Source organism: Artemia franciscana, chromosome 1 (genome assembly GCF_032884065.1).
Source record: "Artemia franciscana chromosome 1, ASM3288406v1, whole genome shotgun sequence".
NCBI lineage: Eukaryota > Metazoa > Arthropoda > Branchiopoda > Anostraca > Artemiidae > Artemia > Artemia franciscana.
Window position 1 is genome coordinate 978,468 of NC_088863.1, and position 18,342 is coordinate 996,809.

The 18,342-nt window shown below is 34.0% G+C and overlaps 1 protein-coding gene across 3 annotated transcripts in view; it reads left to right on the plus strand.

The window, feature by feature from the left end:
* LOC136043825 (cell adhesion molecule Dscam2-like) overlaps nt 1-18,342 on the plus strand; it is a 285,713-nt gene that overhangs the window by 101,411 nt on the left and 165,960 nt on the right. For 2 of the 3 annotated variants that reach the window (XM_065728754.1, XM_065728771.1), the window contains exons 11-12: nt 11,976-12,263; nt 14,736-14,855. In XM_065728754.1, coding sequence (XP_065584826.1) covers nt 11,976-12,263; nt 14,736-14,855 — 408 coding nt within the window. Of the gene's footprint in view, nt 1-10,274; nt 10,563-11,975; nt 12,264-14,735; nt 14,856-18,342 lie in introns of all 3 variants that reach the window. The other variant, XM_065728764.1, reaches the window with a different exon arrangement.

The following is an 18,342-nucleotide window of genomic DNA, read 5'->3' on the forward strand; positions in this document are numbered from 1 at the left end:
CATCTTGGTCCTACGATTGATAGAAGGTTTCCTCCAAAGGGCACTTAGTCTTCCCACTACTCCTGAGGCTTTGGCAATTCGGTGCATTTGATCTTCAAGGATTGATCCGTCATTTGAGAGGATAGAACCAAGGTATGTAAATTCCTCAACAATCTCAGCTGGTTTGTCACCGACCATTAGGACTGGCGGGGGACGCGGCGAATTACGGGGTTCAACAAACATCACTTTTGTCTTCTGCCAATTAATCGACAGCCCTATCTTTAAGGCTTCATCAGCAAGGATTTGTAGGGCTTCTGTGAGCTTCGACGGTGAATCGGAGACAAGAGCAAGGTCATCGGCATAGTCAGCGTCTGAAAGTACTCTTTCACCGTAATGCAACCCAGTCTGAAAGTACTCTATCACCGTAATGCAACCCAAACTGGAGGCGAGTTTTTATGGAAGAGGTGGTCGCATAAAATTTAGAGGGGACTCAAATGATTAGATGTTGTCCCCTTTAAAGAGTCAAAACTGATCCAATGGTAACTAGCCCCCCCTCTCCACCTATATTTTCCCAAATGCGTCCAATCGAATTTCTTATATAGCCATTTTTTTCCAAAATAAACCAAAGATATTGTAACAAAAACGCCAAGGATAAAACAGCCCCCCATAACCCGGGGGTAAGTGTTGTAAAATATGTCCTGGGGGCATATAAGGTTTTTATGGAAGTGATGTTTGTATAAATTTCAGAAAGGGCTCATTCGATTGTAAATCAGAATTTCTAGCGTGCTTTATAAGAATCAAAAGTGATCGGAGGGTAACTATCCCCCCCCCAAAGGACCTTTTTCCCTAAATGCATCCAATCAAAATTTTAAGATAGCCATTTTGGTCAAAATATTTGGAAGATCAAATAAGAAAAACTCCGGCCTGGGTTCAAGTGTTGTAAGCTGTGCCCCCCAGGTTATGTGAGGTTTTATAAAAGAGGTGGTCGTATAAACTAAAGAGATGGCTCATTGGATTAGAAATTGAAAATTCTATTTACCTTTTGAAGAGATATCAAAAGTAATTGGACGGCATATATTCCCCACACACCCTCTTCTTCTCAAATTCATCTGATCAAAATTTTGAGATAGCCATTTTGTTTAAAATTGTCCAACGATCAGATGACAAAAAAACTTTGGGGTAAACATAACCTTACCAGAGCCCAGGAGAAGGACTGTAATTTAATGCCACAGGGGCATATAATTTTTTTGTGGAAGAAGTAGTCGTATAAGCTTTTGAGGGGACTCAAACGCTTAGAAATTAAAAGTTCTAGTTTGCTTTTTAAGAGTCAAAAGTGATCCAATGGCAACTAGCCTCATTCCACTAACCCTAAGGCTATGAGGTTCCAATGTTTCATTTTTTCCCAGAGGCACTTTATATGGAAGGGGTGACCTAAAAAAAATTCAGAGGATGCTCATTTGATTGGAAATTGGAAATTATAGTGCCCTTTTTAAGAGTCAAAAATGGTGGAAGGGAACTAGCCCTCCTTGCTCTTTTTTGCCTAGTGTATCCGATAAAAATTTTATCCTTAACAAGCTATTTTTATAGCAACAGCATCTTGAAGAGTTTATTTTGACTATTTCAGGGGTGAGGGTGCTATCCAACCACCTTTGTATGTAAACTTTTGTACTTAGTTTACTCTATTACTTAATATCGTAATTTACTACTGTTAGAAATTTTTTTTTACATAGTTTAAAAAATTATGATCATCTTGGGTGACCAAAAACAATTACTCTTTCAAGGTCTTTAGTTTATACACTGATTTGTGAAGATGCAAGAAACCCTTAGACATTTAAGTTAACAATTTATGGAAGTCAAAGCCACTGCAAGCTGCATAAATTTCTAATTTTTTTATGATTTATTAGATTACCCAAAAAATTTCTGATCACATTGCTAGGTCAAAATTCTAGTATTTTTGCCCCCCCCCCTTTACAGAGGTTTCTAAATTAAAGCTCCTTATTTTAGCAAATATTTTCGTAAACGCAGTAAACTAGCTAATTAAAAGATCCTGGAAAAAAAGCCCACGTGGGCCTAGAAAAGGAAAATGTAATTAACCTAAAAGTAAATTAGGGTAGTGATACAGAAATCTTTGTCTTTCCACTGTAAGATTTAAGTCGTTTTATAAAGAAAACAAGAGAATTTCGAAAGGAGTAAATACTCTTAAGGAGTAATATTTCTTTTTAGTAAATACTGAACTATGCAAATCAAAATTCCTTATATGAGTGAACAGGTGTATAAAACATAATTATTTAATTATATAATTTTCTGAAAATAGGAGTAATTAAACCTGAAGCATTGCACTAGAAAATGTAGAGATTCAGAAATAAGGAATTACGTGATGAAACAAATCCTTTGTCATCCTTTGTTATTCTATTATTAAGTACAGGCTGTCTCATGAAGAAATAAATAAACTTCAAAATATGGAAAAAAACAGCCATTCTTGCCCTTAGATAAATAATTAACATACATGTACATCAGATAAACTAGATAAAGTTGATTCAATATTCCTAGTCTTCTAGTACTTTTTTCTATTACTGATTGCAGCATTTCTACATATTTTTAACATCTAGAATTTTATTAGTTCTTCTAATAAATATCTAGACTAGATTACAACTAGATTTTTTTTTTTTTAATCTAGTTTGCGATGATAAAAAATAAAACTAAAGACTACTCCAAATAAAAAACTTATCAGGATAAATCAATTAGCTTAAAAGATGTTTATACTTCGAATTAACACACTTTTGGATATGTTATGATAAGCTCAGGATACTTCAAAAGAATTGGCTTTTTATACTGATTCCAAATATATAACATTCATTAAGTTTAAAGTTACCAATCAAAAGCAACGAGTCTGAAACCATGTACCGGATTTTTTTTATAAAAGGATAAAAAGATCCTTTAAATTAAATGTCCTCAACAAAATCTGATTCAGCATATCATCTCGACACTATCTGATTCAGCATATCATAGAACCCCCTTAGAACACTATTTTTTTTTTGGGGGGGGGGAGGGTTCTGTGTGACTCAATGGGGACAACATATTCTTTCTAAATTTTCCAGGAGGAATTTTACAGAGGGGAATTTTTTTTGCCACTCAAATCTGGAATTGTTTCTATTTCTCAATTTTTCGTTAGCGTCTCAATTTTAACTGTGGAAAGAATATTCGATGAGAATTATCTAAAGGAAACCTTGCGGGAGGAATCGTCAGCGAGGTGGGAATCAAACAGTTCGTGGTAACGAACTGTAGTAAGGAGCGACCCGGCTCAATAGTAACAAAAACTCTAAAAAATTGAATTTTGATATCAATATCTACATCAAAGAATCGCATTTTAATGCTGATTTTAAATATATAAGTTTCATCAAGTTTAGTCTTACCCATCAAAAGTTACGAGCCTGAGAAAATTTGCCTTATTTAGGAAAATAGGGGAAAAAACCCCCTAAAAGTCGTAGGATCTTAACGAAAATGACACCATCAGATTCAACGTGTCAGAGAATCCTACTGCAGAAGTTTCAAGCTCCTATCTACAAAAATGTGGAATTTTGTATTTTTTGCCAGAAGACAAATCACAATTTTTTTTTTCTTTTCCCCAGGGGTCATCGTGTCGACCAAGTGGTCCTAGAATGTCGCAAGAGGGCTCATTCTAACGGAAATGAAAAGTTCTAGTGCCCTTTTTAAGTGACCAAAAAAATTGGAGGGCATCTAGGCACCCTCCCACGCTCATTTTTTCCCAAATCAACGGATCAAAATTTTGAGATAGCCATTTTATTCAGCATAGTCAAAAACCATAATAACTATGTCTTTGGGGACGAATTACTCCCCCACAATCCCTGGGGGAGGGGCTGCAAGTTACAAACTTTGACCAGTGTTTATATATAGTAATGGTTAATGGGAAGTTTACAGACGTTTTCAGGGGGATTTTATTTTGTTTGGGGGTGGGGCTGAGGAGAGGGGGCTATGTTGGAGGATCTTTCCTTGGAGGAATCTGTCATGGGGGAAGAAAAATTCAATGAGAAGGGCGCAGGATTCTCTAGCATTACTATAAGAAAACAATGAAAAATAAAAATGAAAACGTTTTTTCAAATGAAAGGAAGAAGTAGCATTGAATCTTTAAGAGCATAAAGAGCGAGGTATTTAGGAGGAGATAAATACCTTGCTCTTTATGCTAAAGTATTTTTTAGTAATTTCAACTATTTATTCTACGGCCTTTCTGATTCAGAGGTCATTCTTAAAGAATTGGGACACAACTTACGATTTAGTGTAAAGAGCAAGGTATTAACGAGGGTACAAACCCCCTCGTATACATAATAAAAATATAATGTTATGAAAGTTTGTTACGTAAGTTAATTCTTAAGTTACGTATATTTTTTACTAATAAAAACGTTCGTTAAAAATTAAAAGTTCTAGTTGCCTTTTTAAGTAACCGAAAAATTGGAGGGCAACTAGGCCTCCTTCTCCACCCCTTATTTCTCAAAATCGTCTGATCAAAACTAGAGAAAGCAATTTAGCCAGAAAAAGAATTAATATACAAATTTCATTTTGATAATTTATGTGCGGAGAGTCAAAACCAAACATGCATTAATTCAAAAACGTTCAGAAATTAAATTAAAAAAAAACAATTTTTTTAGCTGAAAGTAAGGAGCGACATTAAAACTTAAAACGAACAGAAATTGCTCCGTATATGAAATGGGTTGTCCCCTCTGCAATCCCTCGCTCTTTACGCTAAAGTTTGACTCTTTACCACAATTCTACTTTTTAAAACAATTAAAAGCTTTAGCGTAAAGAGCGAAGGATTGCGGAGGGGACAACCCATTTCATATACGGAGCAATTTCTGTTCGTTTTAAGTTTTAATGTCGCTCCTTACTTTCAGCTAAAAAAATTGTTTTTTTTTTATTTAATTGTCACAAAGGGTGATTTTGCACTGGTGAAATATTCGCCACTGGTGAAATATTCGCGGTAAATTTTCTTCTTTAGAATTTTCCATGGGAGGAAGTTCCCGGGGAAATTTTCTGCAAATTATGCATGATCCCCGGCATGATTTGAAAAACTGTCAGAAAATAAACATTTTCAAGTTTTCTCAACCAAAGTAAGGGACAAAATTAAAACTTCAAGTGATAAGAATTTATTTTTTGCACGAGGGAAGCTACCCCCTCCTCATTGCCTAGTTCTTGTTTCAATTCTGTAAGTTTTACATGGATAGAAATATGAAACAAATTGGCTTCTTGCGCTGAGTAATAAAAAAAACAAGTTTTTGTAACGGAAAGTAAGGAGCGACATAAAAGCTTAAAACGAACAGAAATTACTCCGTGTATGAAAGGGGCTTTTCCTCCTCAACGCCCCATTCTTTACGCTAAAGTTTGACTCTTTGTCTTAACTCTATTTTTAAAACAGTAAGAAACTTTAGCGTAAAGAGCAGGGTGTTGAGGAGGAAAAGCCCCTTTCATATACGGAGTAATTTCTGTTCGTTTTAAGTTTTAATGTCGCTCCTTACTTTCCGTTACAAAAACTTGTTTTTTTTATTTAATTACTGGACGTTCTTGAATTAATGTATGTTTTGATCTTGGCTCTCCACACATAAATAATTAAAACGAAATTTGCATATTAATTAATTGCAATTAATCGGAAGATTTTGAGAAAAAGAAGCGAAGGAGGAGGCTTAGTTGCCTTTAAAGTTTTTGATTACTTAAAAAAGCAACTAGAACTTTTAATTTTTTACAAACGTTTTCATTGGTAAGAACTATACGTAACTTACGAATTAACTTACGTAACGAACTTCTATATTCGTATGTTTTTACTGCGTATATGAGGGGGTTCAACCCTCGTCGATACCTTGCTCTTTACACTAAAGCTTAGATTGTGTCCCAATTCCTTAAGAATGACCTCTGAATCACAAAGGCCGTAGAACAAATAGTTGAAATTACTAAAAATACTTTATCATAAAGAGTGAGGTATAACGAGGAGGTAAACCCCTCATATGCGTAGTAATTTTTGTTCGTTTTAAGTTTTAATGCTGCTCCTTACTATCAGTATAAAAGCTTTTTATATTTATTTTTTTTTTCAAATAAAGCTAGAAAATCCTGCGCCCCCTTCATTGAAATTCTCTTCCCCCATGAGAAGTCTCTCCATGGAAATATCCTCCCAAGTAACCCCTCCCCCTCAACTCTCCCCCCTAAACCAAAAAAATCCCCCTGAAAACGTCTCTACACTTCCCAGTAACCATTACTATATGTAAACACAGGTCAAAGATTTCAACTTGCAGCTCCTCCCATGGGGACTGTGGGGGAGTAAGTCGTCCCTAAAGACATAGTTATTAGGTTTTTCGACTATGGTAAATAAAATGGCAATCTCAGAATTTTGATCAGGTGAATTTGGGGGGAAATGAGCGTTGGAGGGGGCCTAGGTGCCCTCCAATGTTTTTGGTCACTTAAAAAGGGCACTGGAACTTTTAATTTCCATTAGAATGAGCCCTCTCGCAAGATTCTAGGACAGCTCAGTCGATACGATCACCCCTGGGAAAAAAAAGAACAAAAAAACAAAAAAAAAACAAACAAATAAACACGCATCCGTGATCTGTCTTCTGGCAAAAAATGCAAAATTCCACATTTTTGTAGATAGGAGCTTGAAACTTCTACAATAAAAAAAATGGTATGACTTTTAGGGGGTGTTTCCCCCTATTTTCTAAAATGAGGCAAATTTTCTCAGGCTCGTAACTTATGATGGGTATAACTGATCTTGACGAAACTTGTATGTTTAAAATCAAAATTAAAATGCGATTCTTTTGATGTAACTATTGGTATCAAAATTCCATTTTTTAAAGTTTCGGTTACTATTGAGCCGGGTCGCTCCTTACTACAGTTCTTTACCACAAACTGTTTGATTTTAGATCTATAATATTCATTAAGTTTAGTAATACTTATCAGAAGCTAGGAGTGAAAGAAATTTGCCTGATTTTCAAAAAAAGGGGGAAACACTCCTAAAATTCAAGTAATCTTGATGAAAATCACACCGTCAGATTTGGTATCCGAGAACCCTATGATAGTAGTTTAGAGCTATTATGTGTAAAAATGGGAAATTTTGTATTTTTTAGTTTACAGAAGTAAGATGCGTGTTTATTTTATTCATTCATTTTTTGTTTGTTTCCCCTAGGGGTGGTCACATCGAAGCAACAGTCCTAGATTATGTGGAAAGGACTCATTCGAGTGAAAACTAGAAGTTCTTGTGCCAATTTAGGCGACCAAAAAGATTGAAGGGCAACTAGCCCCCCCCCTCCTACACCCATTTGTTCCCCAAAGTCTTCTGATCAAAATTATGAGATAGTAATTTTGTTCATAATTATCAAAACCCCTAGTAACTATATATTTAAGGTTGACTTGGCCGCCCACAACCCCCAGAGGAAGGGGTAGAAGCTGTGAACTTTGCCCATTGTTTACATATAGTATTGGCCATTGGGAAGTATATAGATTCTTTTCATGGGGAGGAGAGGCACACGGAGAATCTTTCCACGGAGTAATTTTTCCTAGGGGGAGGCATTTCCCATGGAGGGGAGCTGGATAATCTGGTATCATTTAAAAAACGATAAGATAACACCTAAAAAGTAAGCATTTGCAATTGAAAGTAAGGGGCTACATTAAAACTTAAAACCAACAGAAATTATAACGAATATGAGGAGGTTTTCACCTCCTCAGTAACTCGCTCTTAACGCTAAATTTTTGAACTTTAAGAAAAGTCTATTATTCTAATTAAACGGCCCTAGTGTTTCATTTGTAATTCTTAAATAATTGGAATAAAAAGTAAAACTTTAGCATAAAGAGCAAGATATTTAGAAGGGGCGACCCCCCTCATATTCGTAACAATTTCTGTTCGTAATAAGTTATAATATTCTCCACTACATTCAATTGATTTTTTTTTTCATAGTGTAAAGAGCAAAGAGTCTAGGAAGAAGTAGCCTTTTGTAAGCATAAAATAATAATTTGTTCGTTTTAATTTCTGAAGTTGCTCCCTATTTTCAGTTGAATATCTTTTATTTTATTTAATTTGTAATACAGTGTAGATTGTTGTAATTACGAATGTTGGAATGAGCAACTACAAAGACCTTAGTAAAGTACAAAAGAAAAGATAGATAGATAGATAGAGAGAGAGAGAGAGAGAAATAGAGAGAAAGAGGCAAGGAGGGAGGGGATTGGAGGAGATTGGAGAAATAATTCTTTTGTAGATACGAAAAGAGAATGACAGAGATATACAAAGGAGTGGGAGAAAGAGATAGAGATTGAGAGAGAGAGAGAGAAAGAGAGAGAGGGGTAAGAAGGGAGGGAGATAAAGATTTACAAAAAAAGTGAACTAGAGCGGTATTTTGACAAAGATGTAAAAAGTGGGGTCTGGGCTGGTCTTCGTCATTTTGTTTTGAATTTCTTTATGATTTACTTTTACAGTTGGAAGTTTTACTAGAGAAAATTAGATCTGTAAATAAACTTGTTTGTAATTAGCAAATTTGTAATTAAGTTTTAATTAGGTTATTCACCAATCTAAAATAAAGCATGAATAACGATAAAGATTTGATAAATGATAAAGAACTGGAGAAATAATTTTTTTGTAGATACGAAAAGAAAATGAGAGAGATATACAAAGGAGTGGGAGAAAGAGATAGAGATTGTGAGAGAGAGAGAAAAAGAGAGGGAGAGAGAGAGAGAGACCTTCGGCCAAGTTAAAAAAATGGGAGCTGGGTCCGTCATGGTCATTTAATTTTTTTTTTTTTGGTCCAAATTAATTAAATGAAAAGACCGGGTTCATAAATTACTGAACAAATGAATTACTATACATTACTGACAATAAATAACCTTTTTAGTGTTCAAATAGCATCGCAGATATGGCTAAAGGGCATGGAATGTGTGAAGATTTGAGAATATATAAAGAAAAATTTAGCTAATCAAGGAATAAATAAAAGACAAAACAGGCCAGTGACAATACTGAAAAAAAAACTTTATGATAAGCCTGCCCACTTCTTAACTTAGGTGCATATTCTGGACTGACATTTCTCATATTATGCTCAGAATACTTTATGCCAAAGCAAGAATTACCTCTTTTTATTGCATGTGATTTAAATAGAATTTTATTTTTTTGGAGTTGATGAACATATTTAGAATGTAGTTTTAATCTTATTTCCAGGATTTGAAATCTTGTCCAGCTACTTATAAGTGAAAATTATTTATTTATCTCTATCCATCTTTTTAAGTTTCTAGTCATACTTTCAAAAGTATTTAAAAAGAAAGTTGAGCGAAAAACTTGCAAGCTTTGATTTAAAGTTTTGATGGTTTTGATTACTTAATAAGTAGCAAAAGATTCTAAGAGAATTTCTAGGAGTTCAAACAAGTTTCTATTGCACTAATCTAGTTTGAAGAGGACTAAACTTGAGCAGAAGCAATTTTTCCAAAAGAAAAGTAAAGAAAAAATTACATAGGGAAGTATCTGCTAGCCAAAAAGATACATTGTGTTACTAAAGAATCACAAATTTTTGTATTTAATACTTTAAAGTACCAAAAGCATTAAAATTAGATACAGTTTTTTACTCACCTGAGGTCTATTCTGAGGACCATTTTGTGGTCTATTCATGCCTGAAAAAAATCATTACTACCAAAGGTTTTTTCTTTCGTATTTGAAAGCTATTATCGAGAAAAAAAATAACTTAGTTAACTTGTAATCGCACGTGAAGTAAACTTATAATTCATAAGTAATAGAGAAGTAAAATATGTAAAATAAAAGTGTAAGGGACAAATAAAAGATTTTAGCGAACATTACTATTTTATCCCCACTTAAAGTATTTATGAAATTTATCTATGTGCAGCCCCTGAAAAACTATTAATTAATGAATTAAATTAATCAAATAATTATTAATTTATTATTATTATATGCTATATGTTTAATTTCTTATTAATAAATATGATTTCGCCTTTAATCTTTAGACTAAACATTTAATTTTAATTTTGAAATTAATAAAAAAAAAATAAAACTAAAAACAATTAATCTAAAAAAATAATTTCTACCAAAGGCTTTTTCTTTCGTATTTGAAAGCTATAATCGAGAAAAAAAATAAATATGAAATTAATCCATCCTAAGAAATTATTGCAAGATTATTTAAATTATCGAACGAAGAATTGCTTAATTGAGATCAAGTTTTAGTAATATATTCTTAAATTAATAAATATTGTATTAACTAATATAAAAATAAATCGAAAATTTATTAATCCGAAAAACATATATTCAGTACCACCGAAGATTTCACCTTTCATCTTTGAAAGCCATTATCTGGAAGGAAATCGTATAACAGCCGCATGTTCTATTACAACTGGTGATACACCAATCTCCATTTTCTGGGAAAGAGGAGATCAACCACTGACAGGACAATTAGATAGCATATCGATTCGTCATCTTGACACATACACCTCCGTGATGACAATCCCTTCAGTCCGGGGATCTCATTCTGCCAGCTATAGTTGTGTAGCAAAGAATTCTGTATCCGAAGTTCGTTTTAGCCAAGACCTGGTAGTACGTGGTAATTAGCTTTCGATAATAAACAGACTGCAACGAGACATGCTTTATCAAGAAATTAAGTAAATTTCTAAGCGCTTTTTTTTCCAAGAAATAGGTAAGACAGAGCCAGACAAGATTATACTTTAGTTTTGAAATTAACAAACATTGAAAACTCTTAATTTATATATATAAATATATATATATATATATATATATATATATATATATATATATATATACATATATATATATATATATGTGTATATGTGTGTGTGTGTGTATATGTGTGTGTGTGTGCGTGTGTGTGCGTGTGCGTGTGCGTGTGTGTGTGTGTGTGTGTGTGTGTGTGTGTGTGTGTGTGTGTGTGTGTGTGTGTGTGTGTGTGTGTGTGTGTGTGTGTGTGTGTGTGTGTGTGTGTGTGTGTGTGTGTGTGTGTGTGTGTGTGTGTGTGTGTGTGTGTGTGTGTGTGTGTGTGTGTGTGTGTGTGTGTGTGTGTGTGTGTGTGTGTGTGTGTGTGTGTGTGTGTGTGTGTGTGTGTGTGTGTGTGTGTGTGTGTGTGTGTGTGTGTGTGTGTGTGTGTGTGTGTGTGTGTGTGTGTGTGTGTGTGTGTGTGTGTGTGTGTGTGTGTGTGTGTGTGTGTGTGTGTGTGTGTGTGTGTGTGTGTGTGTGTGTGTGTGTGTGTGTGTGTGTGTGTGTGTGTGTGTGTGTCCACAAAAACGTACTCGCTTGGTGTATGTGACAAATATTTGGTAGCTATCCTATTTTGCTAGATAAAGATATTTTTTACTTTCACTGCAGAATATCGACATTCACCGTGGACTAATGGTGAATGTTAAGCATATCTGAGATTTATATTTTCTTCTTCATTATTCAGTCTCGATACATTTTTGCCGCTCTTTCTGGGAGGAATGACTAAGAACGTAAACACACAGTACATTTTTAATGAGAAAAGGAAATAATAGTAATGAGAAATTTCACATAGCGCAAATTCCAAATATGACTTGATTAATGAATTATCTACCATTTTCTGACTGCAATATTGCTGGAGCACCGAATGCAAAAATATTAAAAGAAGGTGAGATCTACTAAATTATGTGATTCAAATTTTATATTTAGGGTGGTTTCCGGTCTGTTAAAATTTCAGAACTACATTAAAGGCCATTTGTGACGAAATACCACTAGGAACTTTTTGATATTCCTGGAATATTTATCAAAAAAAATATTTTTAAACTTGTCTAATATCTAGCTTAAACCTTTGCAAAGGCGTATACAAAGGGAAAGAAAACGAACTTTTAAAGAATAATCTAATTTTATTTAATTATATGACTGCCTGGCTCTGTTTACTATTTTTTAACTTCATAATAATTATATATTGATTTTCTTCTAACTTGAGCTGCATGTATTTATTTCAATCAGTTTTTCCTTTTGCTGCTAGCTAAACCAAGAATTGAACCATTCTCATTCCGTGAGAATTTAGCTCTGGGCATGCGCACGCGAGTGCTGTGCGGCATTAGCATGGGATCTTCACCATTTGAAATACATTGGCTGAAAGATGCACTACCATTAAGCAGCGCTTCCCACAGGCAGGAAGTGAAATTGCTTGACGATTTTACAAGCGTTTTAAGTATATCTGACTTGAGCATGACAGATATCGGCTTTTATGAATGTATTGCCAAAAATCGGCACTTTGAAGTTAGTCACGGAACACATCTCAATTTAAGAGGTAAGCAATATTTTCCATCATCAGTGGTTGGTTTTTCTGGTCATTTTATTGTGCTTTTAATTCAAGCATGCTTGTAAATCTTACCAGGAGTTTACATATTCTGTTTTTGCCATTGAATATGGGTGTTATTACTGCATTTGAGGAAAAAAAAAATTGACACTTGGTAGCTGAGGACTCCTTTTCCTGCATGTTCAGTCTTTTGGGCTATTTAGAAAAATCTTTTCAAATTGGTGTCACACGTCAAATACAGGAAAATTAACTTTTAGTATTGTTTTAGGCTTAAACACTTTTAATCCAATAGAGGCAGAGTTTTGACTTTTTTTTTCTACTTTATTGTTTAGTCTGATTGTTTAGTCAGAGACTTGCAAAAAAAAATTTTCATTGAAAATGATTTACTACCTTTTCCCTGGAAAATCATTGCTACGAAAATTACATTTTTTTTTAATCGTTTGTTTTTTTAGAGTGGAAATTTATCTACTTAACAACTATAATAAAAATACCTAAAACACTCTCTCAAACTATTATCTAGTGGTTGCTTAAGATAACACTTGTGGTAGTTTAAATGACCTGAATGCTTCTGACTGTATTTTCCACACATCGTTTGTTTTACAAGGAACTGTTTTTACCCTCCTTAGGCTAACTTTATTTAAAGAGTAATTATCATGGAAGCAATCTACACATTCATGGCTTATTTCGGAAGTGGAATCTTATATGCCATGGTTAATTATAGTTTGCCATCAATGCAGCTTATTAAATTTAATTCTCACTGGTCCCAAATAGTACATATATTGACAGCAATAAAATTGAGGACGAAAATATTTATTAACATTTGGACCTTAGGTAGCCTTCTTAAAAAAAATGAAAAAAGTTCAAAGTCACATTAATAATTATGACATTTATTTATCTCTTACTCCCATACATTATAACAAAAACAGTGTAGAAATAAAATTGAGGACAATAATATTTAAGGATATTTGGACCTTATGTAGCCATCTTAACAAAACCAAAAAAATGAAAAAAGTTCAAAATCATATTAATAATTATGACATCAATTTATCTGTTACTCACATACATCACAATAATAGCAGTGGAGTAAAACGGAAAAAAATGTATTCTGGTACAAAAGTGAAATATATAAAAAAAAAAAAAAGAACTCTAAGTAACAGAAAGAGGAAAATTGAGGATCGGTAAGATAATTTTTTCATTAATTTAGTGGTTGACCACTTCTAAGGGAAACATGTTACGTAAATAAAAGTAGTATGATTGGATTCCTTATTTTATGCTCATTCCAAATATCATGATTTATCTGACAAAGCATCCAACACCTGCCCCACCCCCTCTTATCGTACCATATACATCGTCCCTAAGATATAGCAAAAAAATAAAAGAAAAAAAATAAATGAAATAAAAGAAAAGGCAAATAGTAAAAAAGTAAAGCTAAAAATATGAAATTTTCACGTTATAATATTTAGTATGGTTCTAATAATCACATTTCTAACTAATTTGACATAAAAATTGTATTAAATAGTGAAATAATTGCTCAAGCACAACTAAATTTCATTCAACCCTCCTAGATTTGAAAAATGAATTCTGTCCCCTCTAAATTTTTGTGAATTAGCATTACTGGCTATCTACATGGGACCACTCGGGGTGGGTAATGATGAGGTACGTCATAAAGAGGCGATGATATTTGAAAAATACTTATAGGTTAAAGGCAGGAGGTAAAGCCATTTTCTTTAAATAAATCCTTGTTTACCATCCGGCTGTCAATGTGATGTATCCTTTTTTGGCTTTTAATTTCTTAATTTCAGGTTACTGTTTGAAATTATTAATGCAATAATTGAAAAAAAGAACAGAAAAAAAAGGTTTATTTGAAAAAAAGAACTACAGCAAAGCTGAATCAATCCGATAAAACTAATAAAACTACACCTAGTATCATTAAAAGGTAATCGTAGTTTTTTCTACGAGTACCCAAGTGGTTAGTGCTCCGGACTTGAAACCCTGAGTTCAGGATTTCGAGTCCTGATGTCGCTGGTTATTTGATTTAGAATTGGGGTCTATGTTGCGACCTCGTAACCTCAGACAGAGTCGATCCAGCTCTAAATGGTTACCTGGGGAAATTTGGGTGGAAAACATAGGAAACGCGGGTTGATTTACCCCCAACCACGCATTGCACTCCCTGCCACAGGCATCGAATCAGGAGATTGGCACTGGCGCAATAGAGACCATTGGTCAGCATACAAAAAAGTTTTTCTATGCTAAGTAAATATTTCCTGGGCTCATTTAATTTTCCTTTTTTTGTTAATTAGGATAGTTTTAAATTCAATATCAATATTATGCATAGATTTATGTATTTATTTTCAAAATAAATTACGTAGCTTGTTACCGATGAGTGTCATGCGTCCTTGTTATATTTATGTAACATCATTGTGTCAACTGCTTTGATATATAATTCTATGCAACCTGATTTAGTAACTCCGTTTTGGAAGAAGGAGCCTGGTAATCTGACTATTGGTCTGAGCCAACCCGTTTTCGTCGATTGTATGGCTAGTGGATCTCCAGAACCAGTTGTTCAGTGGTTCAGAATTGACGGTAAATGCCATCTATATTATAATAGTTTTAGCTTAAAGGTTTAGCTTAAAGGCAGTTTTTTCTTGTTTTTCCATGATATATGCGCTTTTTAAACAAATTGCTAAGCTTTTCATGTAAGATTAAATAAAAAAAAATTCCTAAATAAAAGTAATGAGCGACATTAAGGATAAAAAATTAAACAGAAAGTCCATGTATGAGGAGGCCTGTCCCCTCCTCAACTCGCGATTTCAGCTAAAGTTTTATAGAACCTTGTAGATAGTTTTTCCTCCAATGTGACGACCAGTCTGTTTGAGCAGGCATGCTTGAAGAATTGGGACAAAAATTCAAATTCTAGTGTAAAGACTGTTTTTTTTTTTTTTGCTTAATTTATTTTACATTTCAATAGTGTGCCCTGGGCACACAAATTTGAAATTGCCACACAAATTTGAAAAACTTAGGGAAAATCTGAATCAGCAGAATCAGATTTTTGTGTTGTAAATATTGTAAACACACATCTATAATTCCGGTATTTATTGGTAAGGGTTGCTCTTTGTTTACAATCTGTAACTGCTAGCTGTTTGATCAAAGGCTCTCTCTAATGTGAAAAGGGTCTACTACTCCCTCCTTCAACTACATGTTTTTTACATTTAACTTTAATGCTCGTGAAACAGTGCTTGGAGAATAATATTTATCTCTGCAAAAGAAATTCTTCGGATGTCCATTTGAAGGGTGGGCGTTAGAATATTAGAGATAGTGGGTTATAATTTTTAGAGTTCAAAAGTGAATTCTTTAATAATGAAAAAAATGGTATGCCCTCCATGGATGCCATTTGGAGGGTGAAACACGAGAAACATGAAGACATTACACTTTGTGTATAAAATCGGAATGAGAAATATTGTCATTTACGCTGAATGAGAAAAGCTCCATTTAGCCCTCCCCCCCCAAATATACCTCCAAGAAGTATCCTGATGACATTCATTGTGCCATCTCAACTTTTATTCCTCTGAGTCGGTTGGTATATGAATGCTGTCTTTTATGCTACGATTAAAGATTGCCTGAATTAAAAGGAGTGCTGTTCCCCCAAAGCATCAATATTAAAAGGTATATTCCAAATACCCGAAAATCTAAAGGGATTAGGAATCAATGTCTACCCCGCTCCTGTCCCAAACCCCATTCTGTTTTCAAACAGTTCGTGGTAACGAACTGTAGTAAGGAGCGACCCGGCTCAATAGTAAACGAAACTCTAAAAAACAGAATTTTGATGCTAAAAGATATATCAAAAGAATTAAATTTTTATGCTGATTTTGAATATATAAGTTTCATCAAATTTAGTCTTTGTCATCAAAAGTTACGAGCCTGAGAAAATTTGCCTTATTTTGGAAAATAGGGGATAACACCCCCTAAAAGTCATAGGATCTTAACGAAAATCGTACCATCGCATTCAGCGTATCAGAGAACCCTATAAAAAAAATTTTAAGGTCCAATCTACAAAAATGTGGAATTTCATATTTTTTGCCAGAAGACAAATCTCGGGTGCGTGTTTATTTGTTTTTTGTTTTTTTTTCCCAGGGGTCATCGTATCGACCAAGTGGTCCCAGAATGATGCAAGAGGGCTCATTCTAAAGGAAATAAAAAGTTCCCGTGCCCTTTTTAAGTGACCCAAAAAATTGGAGGGCACCTAGGCCCCTCCCACGCTCATTTTTTCCCAAATCAACGGATCACAATTTTGAGATAGCCATTTTGTTCCGCATAGTCGAAAATCATAATAACTATGTCTTTGGGGATGCCTTACCCCCCACAGTCCCTGGGGGAGGGGCTGCAAGTTACAAACTTTGCCCAATGTTTACATACAGTAATAGTTACTGGGAAGTGTACCGACGTTATCAGAGGGATTTTTTGGTTTGGGTGTGGGGTTCAGGGGAGGGGGCTATATGGGAGTATCTTTCCTTGGAGGAATATTTCATGGGGGAAGAGGAAGTCAATGAAAAGGGCGCAGGACTTTCTAGCATTACTATAAAAAAAAACAATGAAAATATAAACATGAAAAAGTTTTTTCAATTGAAAGTAAGGAGAAGCATTAAAACTTAGAACAAATAGAGATTTTTACGCTACGTATTTTTTTTACTAATAAAAACGTTCGTTAAAAATTAAAAGATCTAGTTGCCTTTTTAAGTAACCGAAAAATTGGAGGGCAACTAGGCCTCCTTCCCCACCCCTTGTTTCTCAAAATCGTCTGTTCAAAACTAAGAGGAAGCCATTTAGCCAGAAAAAGAATTAATATGCAAATTTCATTTTAATAATTTATGTAGGCCTACAGAGAGCCAAAATCAGACATGCATTAATTCAAAAACTTTCAGAAATTAAATTAAAAAAACAAGTTTTTTGAAATGAAAGTAAGGAGCGACATTAAAACTTAAAACGAACAGAAATTACTCCGTATATGAAAGGGGCTTTTCCTCCTCGACACCCCCCTCCTTGCGCCAAAGTTTGATTCTTTCTCGCAACTCTACTTTTTAAAACAATAAAAAACTTTAGCGTAAAGAGCGGGATGTCGAGGAGGAAAAGCCCCTTTCATATACGGAGTAATTTTTGTTCGTTTTAAGTTTTAATGTCGCTCCTTACTTTCATTTTAAAAAACTTGTTTTTTTATTTAATTTCCTGTAGAGTTCGAGTCATATTCAGGATATTTAGAGAGAGAGAAGAAGATGGGTTTATTAATATAAATAACAAAACAAAACAAGCAAATGGCCCGAAGAAGAGCTTGTTTGGGCTTACAACCCCAATACACATACAAATAAAAACAATACGAAAAAGGAGAAGAAAAAAGAAAAGAAACGAAAAAACAATCAATTACCCTGCATTTCAGTCGATATGGGATTACACTTCAAAAAAGACAAAACAATAAGAAACTAAAACCACTTGACCAGTAAAGCCTAAAACAAAACCAACATCTTGGCTCCACTTGAGGTCTTCTCAACTATCAAAACCATAAATATTAAGGTCAATCTCCTAGGTTGAAAGCTAATTCTATTAAGATAGCATTGAAATACGTACCGAGATTTCCTCCTTTCTCATTGGCTTAATTGCTCTCTTGAGGGTTGTACCAGAATATTTAAACTCTGTTGACTTCCTTGAGATATTACGACCGGATTTAAAGGGAATTTAAATTTTTCACAAGTCTAATTGGTAACAGCTGACCATTGGAATTCGGTTGGTTACAAGTCAGATAAGAGTTTAGCATTTGAATTTTCACAATGGGCAGAAAAAAAACAAGAACAAATAAGGGACAGGAAAACCTGAGACATTGGTAAGTTCTATCTCAACGTTATAGTAGAATATATTACTTTTATTCATTTACAAGTTACATTTTCAAACAGTTTGTGCTAACAAACTGCAGTAAGGAGCAAAAAGGCTCAATAGTAGCCAAAAATCTAAAAACTGAAGTTTTGGTACAAATAGTTACATCAAAAGAATTGAATTTTAATGCTGATTTTAAATATATAAGTTT